General features: G+C 33.1%; 3 protein-coding genes across 3 annotated transcripts; 2 read left to right on the forward strand and 1 right to left on the reverse strand.

Moving 5' to 3' along the window:
• On the reverse strand, nt 1026-3088 carry LOC109350363 (40S ribosomal protein S9-2). Its single transcript, XM_019591610.1, has 3 exons — nt 2955-3088; nt 2464-2845; nt 1026-1378 (listed from the first exon to the last, which is right to left on the reverse strand). Exons 1-3 carry the CDS (start codon nt 2980-2982, stop codon nt 1195-1197), a joined length of 594 nt encoding a protein of 197 aa, XP_019447155.1. The 5' UTR covers nt 2983-3088; the 3' UTR covers nt 1026-1194.
• Nucleotides 4602-7269, forward strand: LOC109342433 (ycf20-like protein). Its single transcript, XM_019580419.1, has 3 exons — nt 4602-4654; nt 5499-5706; nt 6787-7269. Exons 2-3 carry the CDS (start codon nt 5534-5536, stop codon nt 7187-7189), a joined length of 576 nt encoding a protein of 191 aa, XP_019435964.1. The 5' UTR covers nt 4602-4654; nt 5499-5533; the 3' UTR covers nt 7190-7269.
• LOC109356652 lies at nt 14503-15663 on the forward strand. Its single transcript, XM_019600121.1, has 3 exons — nt 14503-14697; nt 14809-15010; nt 15104-15663. The coding sequence occupies exons 1-3, from the start codon at nt 14503-14505 to the stop codon at nt 15661-15663; spliced, it is 957 nt and encodes a 318-aa protein (XP_019455666.1).

The following is an 18595-nucleotide window of genomic DNA, read 5'->3' on the forward strand; positions in this document are numbered from 1 at the left end:
TTTACTTTCGTAAGTGATGAAAGCTTGGTAATAGAAGCCAGAAAAGTTATTGATGAATATCTAGTTTCAAGTTACCCAATTTTGATGGAAAATATCATCATCCTTGCATATTATATTGTCCAAGAATCAGCTCAGTACTGAGTTGCCAGACATTAAATGTGATTACTGAACACGAACGGGCGTTGGTTTAAGTGGTACATGTTTGATTCCCCTTAAGTAAAAACCCGGGTTCGAGTCTTGTGAATGGAAAAAATGTGATCATTGACCTTCAAGCATCCATGTTAAATCTGATCATTGAACTTCAAGCATTGAAATTTTCACACTTCACCCTCCCCCTTGAAAGAAATTTTCTTTACCTCTAAATAAAAAATGAAGTATATGCCTCCCCTTAGGTCATGTTTTGGATTAATATTTCAAAACTAAAAGGAGCATCAAATGACGTGATTTAATTGAAACAAAAGAATACTATCATTTACAAAAATTATCTGTTTGGATTTTAACATCATTTCACTTGGATATTTTTCTCAACATATGAGATGCAATACCTGAATCACTATAAACAACAAACCAAAATACAGATATGGAGTATGCTGCTTGTTAGAAGATGAAAAATGTCTTATTTAAATTTTTGAAATTGTTTCTAAGATCAAAATGAACAGTTGGAAAAAAATTTAACAGAACATCAATAATAAAATTTAGCCTAAAACATCTTTGGGAAGCCAGGGAATGGATGCATAAAAGGGAAAACCCCTTACTTCAATGGGTGAGGGATACCACTAGCTTATCGTTGGTTGAAACAAAATATTTTAAGTTAAAAATTAATAATTAATTATTTTCCTGATCAATCACAGTTAATGACACATGCAAAAGATGTGTATCCCTTCAATGGTTATACTTTGTCTAGAAAAGGAGCAACAAATTACTAGTCGAAGTTGATGGCACCGTTTAACAAAACAAGGACAACAAAAGTTATTAGGGAATATCTTGTGCATACTTTAAAAGTAAATATAGGTTCAAAACAACACATCTCAGGCAAAGTACCTTCTCAAACAAAGCCAAAGGTTGGAATGAATATCAAAAAGCAAATCAATGCAAACTTGCAAAAGATCTAAAAGCAAAACAGACGAATTGCACTTAGAAATATCATGCATCGAACGGGCCTATTGAGGTACTACCGCAACAGCAATTGGTAATTTAATCCTCGTCCTCCTCGTCTCCATCTCCACCTGAAGCCTTCTTAGCAGCAGCCTTTTGGTTTCTTCGCTTTACCCGTCCAGGACGTCCACCACCAAGGGGACTTGTAAGTGAAAAGTCGATATGCTTCTGTGAATCAATCCTCACCAGGAAAGATGGAATGTTCACCACCTGCCTACCAACCCTGCCGAACCAGAAATCGAAAGAAAAAAATACAATATCCAATCAATATATCATTTCAAATTGAAAATGAAAGATGACTTGAACAGAATAAACTTCATAATGAAATAGTCTCATTAAATAGAAGAGACTAAATGGAACTTTCATCTTCAACAGCGTAAACTTCATAATGGAAAAATGCCTTATTAATAGATGATGAAAATTTGTGTCATGACAGTAGAACCAGTTGTACAAAATCCTTGAAGGGCCAATGGAGAAGAAAAGACACTACCTAATGAATTGAGTATAAAAACAACAAAGGTGGAACAACAATACAGTAATCAACATTTTCTCTGTACACAATTTTATGATCTCTGAAGCTCACTAAGTTAGAAATAGAATCAAACATAGCCCAGTTACATTGGTATACCAGAATGAAAAACAATTCCAACAGAATTTGCTAAAAGATAGTTTCCACATAAAATTGGAAATCACAATTATGTAGAACATATTGAACCCCTTAAGTATCATAGTCATGTATAACTTTTGATGTATCCATATGCCACATATCATTGTCTTAAATTGCACTACACAACCACAATTGTGACTGACCACAATATTATGGTTTCAGAAGTCTCCACAACCACAATAGCAACTGCATCAGATGCATTTTCTCCTCATAACATTCAAGCCATTACAGTAAATAAAACAAAAACAGAATTTAAAACACTGAACAGTTTTTAAATTGCACTCCAGAACCACAATCACTAACGCACAATTGCATTTCCGGGAGTCTCCGCAATAGAATCACAACCGCGTTATTGTAGTTCCGGGAGTCTCCTCAATAGAATCGCAACTGCACTATAGCAGAGCTGGGAGTCTCCATGATGGAAATGCAATTGCACTATTGCAGCTTCGAGAGTCTCCACAATGGAAACACGACCGCAATTGCAGCCATAACGGCCACAATTTCCCACAATTGCATTAAACGCAACCCCAATATAAGTATCTGCCTCACTTTTCCGCAATCAAAGTAAGGCAACCATACTTTATTAAAAACACATATTGTACACAATGTAACAAACACATTAAGAGTATAATTTCTTCAACCTGATATGCCTCTGTCTGATAAGAACCCTAGCATGATGAATAGACTTAGCCATTCCAGATTTAAAAACAAGCGTTTGAAGTCTTCTTTCAAGGAAATTCTCAACAGTAAGTGCCAAAACATAATCAAGCTTGTTCTGAGTTTCATCAAGAAGACCATAACGAAACATTCTCCTCAAAAGTGCTTCACCTTCAAAAATTCTACGTGGATTCTTCTCATCAAGTGTTAACAGATTCCTAGCATTGTTACGAATTCTACTGAGAGCGTATTGTACCCTCCACAACTCCCTCTTACACCGTAACCCGTACTCTCCGACGAGCTTCAACTCCGAATCTAACCGTTCCTTTTCGTACGGACGGCGAGGTTTCTTGAATGTTTTGCCATCTTAGAAATGAAACAAATGTGTAATAGCGATGTTTGTGTTAATATGAAACAACAGTGTAGGATTAAGAAAAGAGAGAAATTGAAAATGGAGAATTATGAGAGAACTTACATTTGCGGAAAAATGAAACGTGAACCATGGCTATGGATTTGTCACCTTCTTCAGCTTTTTTGCTCTTGCGGCTATGGAGGTTTGTTTCGTTTTGTTTACTTTTTAACGGACCCGAAACCCTAATTTATATAACCCGATTTGGCCCATAAGTATGAACCCGTGTTCACAACTTCTAAAGAAAAAAAGGTGATAAGTAACTAATATTTTCGTGATGATGGCTCATCTATGATATGTGGCAGGGTTGATTATAGGTCGGGTTGGGATGGATTAAGATATTTTATACTCAGCCTTAAATGTTAATTGAATTATTTTTTAAATTTATATTTAGTCTTAGATCTGTAGCTAATTCGACCCTAAATATTAACAAGTCTAATATTTGAATTCGAATTTACATCTTGACCCGATAAGATCCAACTCTATTCATGTCTTATTATGATTAGACCATATCAGGTGAATGGGTAGGGCTGCATCATGCTCACCCCTAGTACCTGAGGATATTCAATCCTCATATGGTGACCATCTCCTACCATATCCGGAAGTTAATTCGCCCGAATTGGATTCTTCATCATATGATTAATTAAACATTTATCTTGTTCATCCATTTTGTGGCTTGTTACCGATTTTGCTGGGAAAATAATGCATATAAGAAGTCGTGATTTGAGGTTAAGATTGTGAATAAACAACATATATAGAAGTCGGGTTGGTAATCCACCAAGAAGTCTTATTTTCACTCTACAACTTCTATGGGCAAATTATATCATGCTTTCAGTCCTACTGTTCCACGACTATTATAAATTTAAAAACTATATTGGATGCCCAAATATTTTAATCAGGTACTTGAAATGTAGTTTGCTTGCAAACACACTAAATTGTAGTTTCTCATTATCCAAAAAAATTCCTTTTAATGCCGTAATATTCTTCCACAATACAACCATTACATAATCAAAATTAACATGTTATGGTCAAACTTTTATGTTAGAACACAATTCACACATTTCCTATTCCCTAAATGTGCTTTAAACTTTTTGTGATGTTATTGTTAGGGTGATAAAAAATACTCAATCTGTAGGTATTGGTAGAAATACTAGCAATATGTATCTGCAATAATAATTTATGGGTAAGAACGAGTTTTATAAATTTAGTTTTTAATTAAAATTTTTTATATATATTATAGTTTACTATTATTATTTTAAGATTATACATCATATATTTTATTATTATTTCATAATAAATTACATCTATTTAATCATGATCATAAATTTATCATATAAATATCATATTATTTATGTAATAATTATTTTTATATATTGATTATTACCCACAAATATTCGCTACCCGTATGAGTATCCATAAATATTATGGGTTTGGAAACGAGAAAGTATTAGACGTGTCCGCCCGATTCTATTTCATCCCTAGTTCTTCCTAATTTTTACTACTAAAATTTTCTAAACTCTATCCTATTTTATATCTACACATTGTAAGTATAAAATTCACAGAATCAATGTTATAATTTTTTTTAGAATCAACACAAAATATGGAGATAAATAGTGATAGCACATAAAACTGTACCTACATTATTATTTTTTCTCTCTCTCAGAATAAATACCCAAAAAAAATCCAATAGGAGCCGTAGAAGAAATCCAAACTAGAAACTTTGCATCGCCAAATTTCTCATAAGCTTCACTTTGCTCTCACATGCTGTAAGGTTATAATTTACTGCTACTTTTACCTTTCATTTCATTTACACAAATGGGTTTCAATTTTCAAATATTTCTTCTTATTTTTCTATTACTATTAGTATATCTCTTCGAACAATTAACTAGTGTCGTTTCATTCATAAGACCCATAATGGATTAAAATTTAAAAGTTATGGGGAAAAATAAAGGGATTGTTTTGCTGCACTTTGAATTCATTACTGTTGTCTTTACTGTTCAGTGTTGATATGAATATTAAAGTCCAAAATTCTTGAATTGTTAGAAGAGATGGGTGTTTTATGTTTGATATTTCTGCGTATTAAAAACTCTCAATTATATGGAGTTCATCGGTAGATTTCGCTCTTATGGTATAAAAGATGGTAGAATTGCGCCTTACTAGGTTTAGACATGTGTAGAGAAGACATGTAGAAGCCCGAGTAAGTATATTAGATCAAATGGAGTAGCCTAATAGTTAGAGATAGAAGGAGACTAAGAAGAGCTATAAGTGAAACCTTTAAGAAGGATTTAGAATTCTAGATGCAAATGGTTTATCTATTGCGTATTGAGATGATAGAAAATTAAAATTATGACGTCGCTCGGTCCATGTAGCTGACTTTACCTTGGTTCTAAAAGTTTGGTTGTTGTTTTAATAAACTTATAATGATATATAATCAAGGAGAGTTGAATCTGATGAGGAAATAATGGCCCCAGTTCTCTAATGGTTCCAGTTATTGTGTCCAATAACAATTGTTGATTTGGAGCATTTTGGTTGTTTATGATTAACTTGTTTTCCTTCTGCGCATTTGGTATTGTGCCTATTGGCGTTTCTAAAATTTTGTATCATCTCCAGGAGGAGTTAGGATTCTGAATGTGCTTACTATCAGAATGATATCATTCAGCTATATGACAAGTTTCAAGTTTATATCACTTGATTATATCACTTTAGGAGCTTCAAAAGTCGGTGTTGCTGCATTCTTATACAAAACCACTTTTGGCCAGAAGCAATGCTCTCCATGCTTCTTCAGTTTTTCTCAACCTTGTTTGATTGACAATTTCAAGTAAGTTGGACTGTTGGAGAGGTTTATGCTTATCATATCTATCTTGTAGATAATGTGGGATTATATATTGTGATATTTTTTGGAGCACATATTCTGTCTCAAGATATGTACTATTCCATGTACCCTTTCATTGTCATTGGTCAGAAAATATAATGTGAGATTATAAATTCATGTTTTACTTTTCGAACCAATGAGAAACCAAGGGTATATGGAGTGGTACTAACCTTGGGACAGCAGATATGGCTCCGATGTTTTCAAACTTATTATGAATAGTTGGAGGTTCTGTAACAAATTAATGTGGACATGGACCTTGAGTTGTGTAGTTATGTTTCTTACATGGTTATATTATAAACCTGTCTTTTTAGTTAGGCAGTTTAGACCAATATTTTACAGGGTTACACAATTCCACTTCTTTGATTAGGTAATTAAGTATTCAAAATGTTAAAAAGGGTTTTTGTTGGGTCTTCAAACACCATCCTAGCTGACGAGACTATCGTTTCATTTCTAATTGTGCATGTGTTCCATTATTTAAACTTGATAATTTTGGGTTACATTATTGTGTTGGAAAGGTGAGCCTCGGCGTGACAGCAAGATTTGTTGCTTTATGACCTAGAGATCATAGGTTCAAATCCTGGAAATAACCCCTTCGCTTGCGAGGGTAAAGCTGCGTACATCTACCCTCCTTAGACTCTACTAGGTGGGAGTCTCGTGCAGTGGGTCACCCTTTTTTAGTATCATGTTGGAAGTTATCTTCAGGTGATGGGCAAAATGTGTTTTATCACTTAAATCTTGGTAAACTTCGGGTGGTGTACAAATTATAAAGAATGTAATATTTTGTTATTTCAAAAGGCTAAGGTAGCATTGTTTTATCATTGATTTGTTGTTATCGTTGTTGTAGTTTTCAGCTATTGAGATAATAATCTGAACATGCGCATCTGTTAGCACATGTTTGCATGCTTTTTGAAACACTTAAACCACCCTATATAGACGAATATAAAAATTAGTTAAATGAAGAGAATAATGTATACATAATTGAGTAAACATTTTCTTCAGATATTAAGTCCTTATGTCCCTCTTCAGGAGGATGACATGGTTTGTTAAAAGCAGCATAGATGACAGCAGTTTTAGTTCTCCAACTTCTAATGGCAGTGACGGAAGAACACGTATGATTCGAGTAATTCAAGAGTTTCAAATCAATATAGGTTCTAAACTTCAAGAGGTAAAGAAAAACCTTCCAGCGAAGGTTCTTTTCTTCTTGGTTGGATTTTACTGCGCCACCGCCTTTGCCACTGTTATAGGACAAACTGGTGACTGGGATATTCTATCTGCTGGCTTGGCTGTGGTTATTGTGGAAGGAATTGGGGCTCTAATGTATAGGACTTCTCTTCCTTTTGTTAGCAAGAGTAAGAGCTTAATCTCCTTTTTTAATTATTGGAAAGTTGGCCTAAAACTTGGGCTTTTCTTGGATTCATTTAAATATTGATTTGATTGCATTATTGGGTGTGGCAATCCCTTCATTCCTTGTGAAATATCACACAATTTTGTGCTGTTGATTCATAGTATTTGCTGTTATCCATCACAAATATGTTAGAGCATACACAACAGTGGAACCTCGAAGTCCCTAACCTAACATTTATTCTTAAATGCTTGAAAATACACATTTAACAACGCTCATTTAAGTAAACGCTGTTGAATGTCCACTTTTAATAGCATTCGTTCAAGCAAGCGTTATTAAATGTCTACTTTCTACTTTTAACAACGTTCACTCAAGCGAGCGCTGTTAAATTTCATTTTCCGTGAATCTGAAGAAAATGAAGTCATTGCACTTTCTTCTCTTTTCATTGTTGGTTAATATATTTTCCCCTATTTTAAGGGCTTGGTAGAAATAAGAACCTTGCTCTAATTAGAGAACAATTCTCACAAAAACATATCACTCCTAGCGGCACCAAAATTTACAAGCGGTCCATTTTTTCTTAAGGACCACTGCTTGGGGTGCTCTAACAAGGTTAAAATTCCTGAAGGCTGGCCCCCATATTCTGAAGCCAAGTACATTCAAGCTGCAAGGTTAACCATCTGTATTTATGATCAGCATAACAATGGCCTCGACTAGAGAACATTGAAACATTCAACAACTTTCGTCAAATTTCACCATAAATAGATGGAGAGAAACATTTCACTCCATTCCCTTTTTCCTAGGCTTCATTGCCATTGAATCCTTACTACTTAGGATTGCTGTTATTAAGATCTACTGGGGCATTCTGATAAATTTGAACACTTTATGTTGACTTGTGAGCATTGATGATGATATACATTGATGTGAAAGTGTGAATTCTTTTGCAATATGTTATGCTCTTCAACATGAAAAATGCGACTCTTCAAAACCGAAGAAATCCGAACTGCTGCCTGGTGATGTTAAAATTAAGCTTGACACGGTAACAACAATACTCAAGCCTTAGTTCCACTAGGTGGAGTCAGCATAAGTTTGCACAATATTGGCTCAAATGCTACTACATAAAGTATTGTGCTTTTGGGGGTCCATGAAGAATTGCAAATAATTCCTTAACATCTAGTATAGGGCTATAGAATCTTGTGCAAAGTTATGCATTTTGTCTCTCTATATAACTAAATTAGAGTATTTGCATTTTGGATGTACATTTACCAAAGTTGTGAATAGTACAAAATTGTTGTAGATATCACTATCATGAACAAATGCAGAAGGTGAATGTAAACATGAGACTAATGTTAAGGAATACATTTGTAAGTAGAGCCACTCGAGTAGTTGAAAATGTTTTACTAGATTCATATTATCATGACCCCATATTATGGCAAATGCATTTGGGTCATATCAAAGTAATTGAAATGACAAATTATGACTATGTAAAGAGGACTGTTGAAGGGATTTAGCAGATACAAATTAGATTTATATAAGTATTGTATGTTTGAGGAATATACACGAGTTAGTTTTAATATTGGCCAACACAAAACTCGAGATATTCTAGATCATGTCTACACTGATGTATGGGGACCCACTTAAGAGCCATCTCTATGAGGTTCTCGATAATGTGACATTTGTTGTTGATTTATTCACAAGGTCCATGTGTATTTTGTGAAGCATAAGCAATAAGTTTTTGTCAAGTTCAAGGTTTAGAAGGTATAGGTAGAGAACTAGACTATTGAAAAAATGAAGTATTTTAGGTCAGAAAATGGTATGAAGTATAGACACTCACACTATCATAAATTATGTGAGGAAGATGGCATTCAGAGACACATTTTGGTGAAAAAGACCCCTCAACATAATAGTATTGTAGAGAGGATAAATATTGCACTTACAAATATGTCCAAATGTCTGAGACTGAATGTTGGACTTTCTAAAGTTTTTTGGGCATAAACATTTAATATGACGGACTATGTCATTAATAAATCACAACCGACTTCATTAGATTGTGAAGTTGTAAATGAAGTATAAACATGTAACATGGTCACTTACAATATTTTGTAGATACTTGTGGTTGTCAAACTTACGTACATGGTACATGAACTGAGTCATGAATGCTTTAAAGTTGATCTCAAGTAAAGAGGTGTATCTTCATAGGATATAATAAATGTGGGATGTTGTTTAAGTTATAGAATCCAATTTCCAGAAAAAGTGGTATTGAGGATAGATGCAGTATTTAGTGAGCAGAGTCACAAATTGATTAAACATTGTTAACAAATTTCTTATGATATTCTTCCTTTTATCCATTTTCTTTAAGATTATGATTGCTCCTTTATTCCTAACAGCCCTCTAATTATGGAAATATTAACTGGACGTAATATATTGGTTAGGAGGAAAAAGTCATGTTCTACATTTTTGTATTGACTGTTTTGGTACATAAATTCCATGTTAGTAAATTATGCAAGCCAGGTTCAACTACTTTCTTTGAGACAAAGGTCTAATCTTTTGCATTAAATGAATAAATTGCTTGGGTTTGTCATACCGACACCCAAAAAATAACAAGACGTTAATCTAGTCGTACAATACTCTACTGGATCCCTAATGTTGAGTGTTTGATTTTTGGGAGCGACATTTGTATGAGAGACAACCACAAACCCCAAAAGTAATTAGTTACTTACCAAAAGATAAAATGATACCCTTCATAGTACCAAACAAATTCTATAACACCTAGACTCGTCTAAATTCAAAAATTGATACTCTTATTAATTCAGAATACTAATATAGTAAAATTATTAAATTAATGATTCACTAATTAAATCATATATAACTTAAGTTATATTATCATAAATATAAATATTCTAATTTGTAACGTATAACTCATTTATTAAAAGGTTTTAATAGTTGATCAGGTTAGAAACAATTGCATGTTGAAGGTTTGAATTCTTAAATGTTATTTTGAGAAAATGTGAAAATTTTCATGTACAAATTAATTTTGACCAATATAGTATAACATGTTTTGACCAACATTCTCCAATTTTAACCAGTTTAATTTCCGATATAAGTGACATATTAGTATGAGGGCCAATTTTCATGTTAAATCAGCCATTATGGAACATTATTTATAATTGTTTAGAAAACTATCATATTTATCATGTTTTGCTACATTCATTCCACGCCCTTTGACTTATAATAACTTTAAAAATAATTAGAGATTAATATATGGTGTAATTTTTTATAATGTGAGTAAACCATTTATTATTGTTACAAAAAAATCATTTATCATTGTTTTACTTTACAAATAGTAGATAATACACCGAGAAGGGTTATTCTCATTCAAATTCTATAATTTTTTATTGAGTTTTAGTAGATTGATAGACGAGGTATTTTATTGATAATAAGGGGTTACCATTACAATTTTGGGCCACACATTTAAATAATGTATTAGAATTATTATTTTGATTAACCAAATTAGATTGATCTAAAAGTTTACTGTTATTAAAAACTATTACTTATATACCAAATGTCTTATTTGTATTTTCATGTGTAAAATTAGAAATAATAAAATTTTGGAGTTTCACTTTTCATGAAAGAATTTGAATATGAATGATACCACTCTTCATGAGCATGTAGTTCTTATAAACTAGCAAGTTATCTATATATTTACATGAGATGATAATTTTTTTGCTGCATGATTAAGAACACAAATGTTACGTATTCGTATGATCAAAAACATATATGTTACCCGTACATTTTATTATTATGAACACACATGTTACATATGCATTCGTATGGTTAAAACACATATGTTACTCGTATATTCGTATTGTTAAGAACACACATGTTACCCACGTAAATGAATACTGAACTAAACCTCTTCAAACACAAGGAAAACAAATAACAATTTCAAATTTTATTTTTTTAATGAAAATAGGGAAACCGACACATGATATTATCTGATTTTTTTTAAAATGAATATTTAAAAAGTTGTAGAAAACAAAATGATTTTTTCAATTTCGAATTTGATTTTTTTAATGAAAATAGAGAAATCGAATCGTGATACTATATGAGTATTTTTTTATTAAAAACAAATATTTACTAAGAAAAATTTAAAATATAAAGAATATGAACTGTGATGACTAAAATTGGTAGGAAATATAACGCCGGAAAATCACTTCATTAATAATGTAATTAATCTCTTAGAAAAATAGGTAAAAAATTTCTTTTATATGATATATAAATCACAAATGATTTTCCTTATATCCATTCTTTTTTAAGACGTCACATTTTTATAAAATGCGGAAAGTAAATAACTCATACCTAATGGTAATTGAAAATGATACAACATTTCTTAATGCTTTTCATTATAAAAGACTTGACCCCATGTCGCGCCCCGATTTTCGGCTGCACGACTTTGTTTAGAGTCGCCACTACATTTATAGTTAAAAATGTAGAAAATTCTTTTAAGCCCAATTATCTTGGGCTTTTGGATTTTTGATATCCAGGTTCGGGAGTCGGTTACAAGGTAGGGAATGTATTAGCACCCTACTCGCCCGCCTTAAGCGGTACCCTTCATTAAAATATATGACATTATTATTATTATTTATTAAATTGTCTGATTAATTAGTTACTTATTATGGAAAAAAATTATTTATTTTTATTATTGAGCCTGACAATATTGAATGTATTAGTAGAATGTATTTTAATTAAAGAAAATATATATTTTTAGTCAAAATATATACTTTGTGAGTTTTATTTATTGTAAAAAAGTTTTCTTATTTGGTTAATTTTATTACTTAAAATTTGGAATTAAATTGATTTTGAGATTTAATCGATTGAAAAGAAGCGGCGTAGCGCGACCTTTCGAAGATGATCTGAGAAGAAAGAGACCTTCAGGGCGACCTTCTCTCCATCTTTGATTAAATCTTAAAATTAATTTATTTCTTTGAAAGCTTATTTGTCATGTTTTTATTTATAAAAACTCTAAACATTTACGATATTCTTTTTTTGGAAATCAATGTTTTTCATTCATAATTGCTGGATAATTACAGAGAAAAAATAGATAAAAAACAGTTACTAAAATGAGAAAATTAATATAAACAGATATTAATTACTCATAAAATAATGATATGCTATTTATTTTTATCCATTATCTAAAGAAACTTTCATTTTTTTATGTATAATGTCCTTATTATATTTTACATGGTAATTAGTAAATTGTTAATACCAAATGTACTTTTTTAGATTTAATATTGGTAATATAGTATACAAAAGAATTAATTAGAACCCATTAAAATACATAAATGTAACATTAACCTTACACTGTGTAGGCTAGGATAGGGTGCAACTTGCCTAGAGTGGGGGGGACATGTGGCGGAACGTGATTGGTGAGCGTTGGAAGATTTGGAGCACTTAGACACGTGGCACCGTAGGATTCGCTGCTGGGAAGGCTGCACGGATTACACTATGGTCTTGCCCTTACGTGATCCTGTGCCTATAATAGAGGGGCGATCCAGTGTGGTAGGATGCAGAGTACCCATACTATGTTTCGCTGTGTGATTGGTCCTTCCTCTGGTCAACGTATTGATGAAGAAAGTATACAGGATCCACGGCTGGGATTGATCCTCAAGGCAGGAGCACAAAGCAATAATACTCTCGCCCGCACTAGATCTTTTCTTTGGTTTCTCAAGCGTTTTTTGGCAGATTTTACAGTGTTTTTTTTGGTGTATTTTTTGAACAAAAGGAGGAACCCTTTAACACTACCAAACTAACCTATTTATAGAAAAAATTAACCCTAACTTAATCCTAAAAAATTGCTAACAAGATTAATTCCCACTAACCTATAATCTCATATTAGTAGGCACTCACCAAGTCAGATTTGACTTGGTGTTTTATTATTTTTTTAATTCATTATTTTTATCTTTTCATTTAATAAAAGGCAATTTAAATTAGTTTATGTATTTATTTATTTTTTATATCCGAATTAATTCACAAAAAATAAATAAAAATATTTTTGAATGTGTCTAAATTATTTTAAAATTATATTTTTGAAAAACTAAAATTAAAAATTATTTTATTGTTTATTTGAAATTTAAAAGGGATATTTAGAATATGTCACTTATCTTATTTATTTTATAAATTCGAAATTAATAAAAAATCTTTTTAATTATCTTTTATTTTTTTATAATAAAATTCGAAATAATATAAATTAAATAATAACATAATATTTATCCTTTTTTTAGAAAAATGATTATATGCTTTTTTTAAGGTCTATTCTAATTTAATTCTTTTTTCTTATTTTTGAATTTTTGGTTAACTCAATCACCTAGATTTAGGAACCTTATCAACATAAATTTATTTTGTGTTGTTATATGTTTTTATTTTTTATTTTTGAAAATGAATCTTCTAAAAGGATATTATCACTAACTTAAATTTAATTAATTTAATAATTTCGAAAATGATTATAAAAATTTCATAAAAATAGTTTAATTATTTTTATTCATTAAATATTAAAATTTCGGAAAATAAAAAAATAAATAAAATTTATTATTTTTCTTTTAAAATGTTTTGGGTCTTTTCTAGGCCGGACAAAATTGGGTGTTCACACCCCACAACACACACAGTACGATGTTGCTTGGTCTAGTACAATGTGGTTATTACATACAAGGCGGAGTCTAATCATCATCTAAACTGAAAACTGTAAAGTAAAAATAAGTACAAAATAAGTTGAGGGTGTCAACATTACAAAAGTACGCTATACATGTATCCCTATTCCAAAAAGCAAAAGAAGATAAGCAAAAGTACGATATACTAGAGCCCTTGCTCGGATCCTCATCAGGTTCTGAGTCCGATGAGAGGTCTACTACTTCCACAGAGTTATCTACGCAGGCCAACTCCATACAGTCGACATCGTCATCAACCTCCATCTCCTCCATCGTGTTAAAGTCAGAACACGAAGTCCTAATCCTCGCCCTATCAACTCTCCAAGTCCCCTCCTAGGACATTGTGAATCGGTAATTTCGAATTATTGCCAATTGGTCCATCTGAACAATGATGTATACAAGTATATCAGAAAGAAAGAGAGGGAGTAAAATATCTAATGAATTCTCCTTAACTACTATGAAAATAAAGAAATAGAAACCCACTCAATTTCACACAAATTCGTTTTCCTTTCTCTTCTGCTCATACAATCTTCTTCACTGTTCTTTTCGTTCCATTCTTTCTTTTCTCTCTAAATGTTCTAACAAATTGGTATTAGAGCAAGATTCAAGAACAAAACATAACCTTCAAACTTTTCGAAGAACAATGGGGCAAACTGAATTTTCTGCAAACCTCCCTATACCCGATGGAAAAAATTGGAACCAATGGAGAATTCAAATGTTGCTATCATGGGGTTCCAAGAAGTGAGTGAGATTGTGGAAGATGGAATTCCAGACTTAGCATATCTGACCGTAGAAGCACAAAGGGTGTTATACAAAGAGAGCAAAAAGAAATATTGCAAAGCAATATTCTTGTTGCATCAATGTGTTTATGAATCACATTTCAAGAAGATTTCAGAGGCAAAGTCAGCAAAGGAAGCCTAAAAAATTCTTGAGAAAAGTAATGAAGGAGCGGAACAATTGAATAAGGTGAGGTTACAAACTATGAGAAGGTAATATGAGTTTATGCAGATGAAATCAAGTGAAAGGATTGCACAAATCATAAATCGTGTCATCAGCCACACAAATGCAATGAAAGCAAGTGGTGAGAAGATGACAGATCAGACAATTGTGGAGAAGATTCTAAGATCACTCGATCCTAAGTTTGATCATATAGTGGTGGCAATTGAAGAATCTAAGAAGATTGAGGAACTTAAAATTATGGATCTTCAAGGTTCTCTTGAAGCACATGAACAAAGAATCCTGGAAAGATCCATAGAGAAACCTATTGATCAGACATTACAAGCTCATGCCTCAAGATGAGGAGGTTATGGTAGCAGAGGTGTGCAAATAAGCATAGGTAGAGAAAGAGATCAAAGAAGGGGAGGATACAAGTATTCTCAATTTTCAGACCAAGAGAGATCTAATTTGGATCCAAATGACTTTTCAACTAGAAGAGGAGGCTACCAGAAATGGCAAGGCAATAAGAAGAAGGTTGATAGAAAGAAACTGAAGTGTTTCAATTGTGACAATATTGAACACTTTAGCAATGAATGCCAAGTATCCTCAAGTCAGAATGAAAATCGTGGTAAACATCATAATGAGGCTTACTTGGTCAAGAAGGAAAGTGATGAATGTCAAGATGATGAACCAGTTTGGTTAATGATGGAAATAAACAATGGACCCAGTAGTAATGACAAATGGTACATAGAATCTAAGTGCTCAAATCACGTGACTGGGAATAGAAATTGGCTGATAAACTTTGATGATCAAAGAAAAAGCAGTGTGAGATTTGCTTATAGCAGAACCATCCAAGCAGAGGGAACTGGTGATGTGTTGATCAATAGAAAAGATGGCAGAAATGTGCTAATATCAGATGTACTCTAAGTCCCTAGCATGAAGAGTAATCTTATAAGCCTAGGACAACTACTAGAAAATGGCTTCTTAGTGCAAATGCGTCAAGAAATATTGGAAATATTTGATGCCAAGAACTGCAAGGTATTGAGAGTTCCTTTGGCAAGGAACAGAACCTTTCAAGTAAACTTGAAAATTGTTAAAACTCAGTGTCATTCAGCAACATCCTTGGCATAAGATTCTTGGCTATGGCATCTAAGACTAGGACATCTGAACTTCAGAGACATAAGCATGCTAAGATCCAAAGACATGGTCAGTGGACTACCACCAATTCAGATTCTAAACAGGGTATGTGACAACTGCCTAATTAGCAAACAACATAGGTCTTCATTCAGCTCGTACACACCCTCTAGAGCAAGTGAAATTTTGCATGTGATTTACTCTAATGTGTGTGGACCAAATGACACTCCATCATTGGGAGGAAGTAAGTACTTTGTTACATTCATATATGAGTTGAGCAGGAAATTATGGTTATACTTGATGAAGGCCAAAAGTGAAACATATTCAGTGTTTAAGATGTTCAAAACATTGGTAGAGAAACAATCAGAAAAATGTATGAAGGTGCTAAGAACCGATGGTGGATGAGAGTTCACTCCAGGAGAATTTGAAAACTTCTTTAAGGAGCAAGGAATTGTGCATGACGTAACTGCCCTTTACACACCTCAACATAATGGAATTGTAGAAAGGAGAAATAGAACCATATTAAACATGGTAAGGAACATGCTAAAGGGTAAGCACCTGCCACATAGTTTTTGGGGTGAAGCAGCATCAACAACACCTTACCTATTGAATAGATGCCCAACCAAAAAACTTCTTGGTCAAGTCCCTAAGGAAGCTTGGTCTACAACTAAACCATCAGTGAAGCACTTAAGAATCTTTGGATCTCTTTGCTATAGACACATACCAGACCAGAAAAGGAAGAAACTTGATTACAAAGGGGAAGCTATGATCTTGCTTGGCTACAACACTACAAGAGCCTATAAAATGTATAACCCTGAGACAAAGAAGGTAGTGTTTAGTAGTGATGTGTACTTGGATGAACTAAACTCATGGAAAGGTCAGAAAGAAAATCCTATATCCTTGGCCAAGATGCACATAGAATGGGAAATTGATGATTCAGTGTTGGATGAGAGGAGCATAGATCCAACAAACACATATCCTCCACTAAAAAGTACTAGACCAACAAGGGCAAGGAATCCACCCTCTTGGTTATCACACTACGTTTTGAGCCATGATGATGAGGTGAATCAAAAAGGACACATAGTGCAACATATGGCTCTATTTGTTGATGCAGAATCAATCAGCTTTGAGGAAGCAATATCCAATGATACTTGGAGAGCAGCCATGCAATAAGAGATCAAGTCCATAGAAAAGAACAATACTTGGGAGTTGGTGGACTTACCAGAAAAGAAGAAACCAATTAAAGTCAAGTGGATTTTCAAGGTTAAGCTAAAACCTGACGACACCATAGAAAAACACAAAGCAAGACTTGTGGCAAAAAGGTTTATGCAAAAAGAAGGATTGGACTATTCTGAATTTTTTGCACCAGTAGCTAGGCTAGAAACAATAAGGCTCATTATAGCCTTAGCTAGCTGGAAGAATTGGAGCTTGTAGTAATTGGACGTAAAGTCTGCATTCCTCAATGGTCCACTAGAGGAAGTGGTGTATGTCACTCAACCACTTCGATTTATCAACAATGGGAATGAATAGAAAGTGCTTATACTAAACAAGACACTCTATGGACTAAAGCAAGCTCCTAGAGCTTGGAACAAAAGAATTGACAAGTTCCTATCTGACTCTAAATTTTAGAAATGTGTAGCAGAACATGGTGTATACATCAAATCATTCAACCAGAATCATGATGCCTTGTATATCTGCCTCTATGTAGATGATTTGTTAATAACATGTAGCAGCTCTAAAGGAATTGAGGAACTAAAAGGAAGATTAAATGGTGAGTTTGAAATGATAGACTTGGAAAGATTATCATACTTTCTAGGTCTAGAGTTCCAATACACTAAAAGATGAGTATTTATGCATCAAAGAAAGTATCTAATGAAAATACTAAACAAGTTCAAAATGTTGAGTTGCAACTCCTCTGAAACACCAGCTAAGGTGAATCTAAAATTATGAACCTGAGAAGAAGAAGCCAATACATATGGAACCTTATTCAGGCAGATGGTTGGAAACCTATGATACATGTGCCATTCCAGACCAAAGATATCCTTTAGTGTAGGTGTAGCTAGTACATTCATGAATAGTCCTAGGCACTCTCATATGCTTGCAGCCAAAAGGATTCTAAGATATCTAAGGGGAACAATTGGTTATGGTATTGTCTTCCCTCATCATAATGAAAAGATCAATCCAAGTCTCATGGCTTATTCAGACTCTGATTGGTATGGAGATATAGTAGATAGAAAAAGCATAATAGGGTATATTTTCTTAATTAATGGTGCCCCAATTTCATGGTCCTCAAAGAAATAGAAGGTGGTGGCTTTATCAACTTGTGAGACTGAATACATAGTTGCTTGTTCAGCAGCTTGCCAAGCCTCATGGCTATCCTCACTACTGTTGGAACTTGGTATTGAAGAAGGGAACAATGTGGAGTTAATGGTAGACATCAAATCAGCCATTGATTTAGCAAGGAATCTAGCCTCTCATAGCATAAGTAAACATATAGAGACAAGATACCACTACCTAAGGCAACAAGTTTCATAAGGGAACATCAAACTGACATTCTGCAAAACAGAAACACAACTTGCAAACATAATGACCATAACATTGAAGATGGAGAGATTCAAAGATTTGATAAAGGAGATAAGAGTTCAAAGCTTGAAGGATGTATTGAATAACTAGTTAATAGATCAAAGCTAACCAATGCTTACTAAGAAATGTAATTCTGAATCAT

The sequence above is a fragment of the Lupinus angustifolius genome, chromosome LG01 (genome assembly GCF_001865875.1).
Source record: "Lupinus angustifolius cultivar Tanjil chromosome LG01, LupAngTanjil_v1.0, whole genome shotgun sequence".
Classification (NCBI taxonomy): domain Eukaryota; kingdom Viridiplantae; phylum Streptophyta; class Magnoliopsida; order Fabales; family Fabaceae; genus Lupinus; species Lupinus angustifolius.

Bases quoted from the DNA above. Each gene is read 5' to 3' on its own strand.
- LOC109356652 (XM_019600121.1), top strand. From the start codon at position 14,503: ATGGAGAATTCAAATGTTGCTATCATGGGGTTCCAAGAAGTGAGTGAG. The intron at 14,698-14,808 runs GCAAAGTCAGCA...GAGTTTATGCAG, and splicing joins ATTTCAAGAAGATTTCAGAG to ATGAAATCAAGTGAAAGGAT. The intron at 15,011-15,103 runs GTTCTCTTGAAG...CAAGATGAGGAG, and splicing joins TAAAATTATGGATCTTCAAG to GTTATGGTAGCAGAGGTGTG.
- LOC109350363 (XM_019591610.1), bottom strand. From the start codon at position 2,982: ATGGTTCACGTTTCATTTTTCCGCAAAT. The intron at 2,846-2,954 runs GTAAGTTCTCTC...TTCATTTCTAAG, and splicing joins CGTTTCATTTTTCCGCAAAT to ATGGCAAAACATTCAAGAAA. The intron at 1,379-2,463 runs GTTGAAGAAATT...CTGGTTCGGCAG, and splicing joins ATCAGACAGAGGCATATCAG to GGTTGGTAGGCAGGTGGTGA.
- LOC109342433 (XM_019580419.1), top strand. From the start codon at position 5,534: ATGATATCATTCAGCTATATGACAAGTTTCAAGTTTATATCACTTGAT. The intron at 5,707-6,786 runs GTAAGTTGGACT...GTCCCTCTTCAG, and splicing joins TGTTTGATTGACAATTTCAA to GAGGATGACATGGTTTGTTA.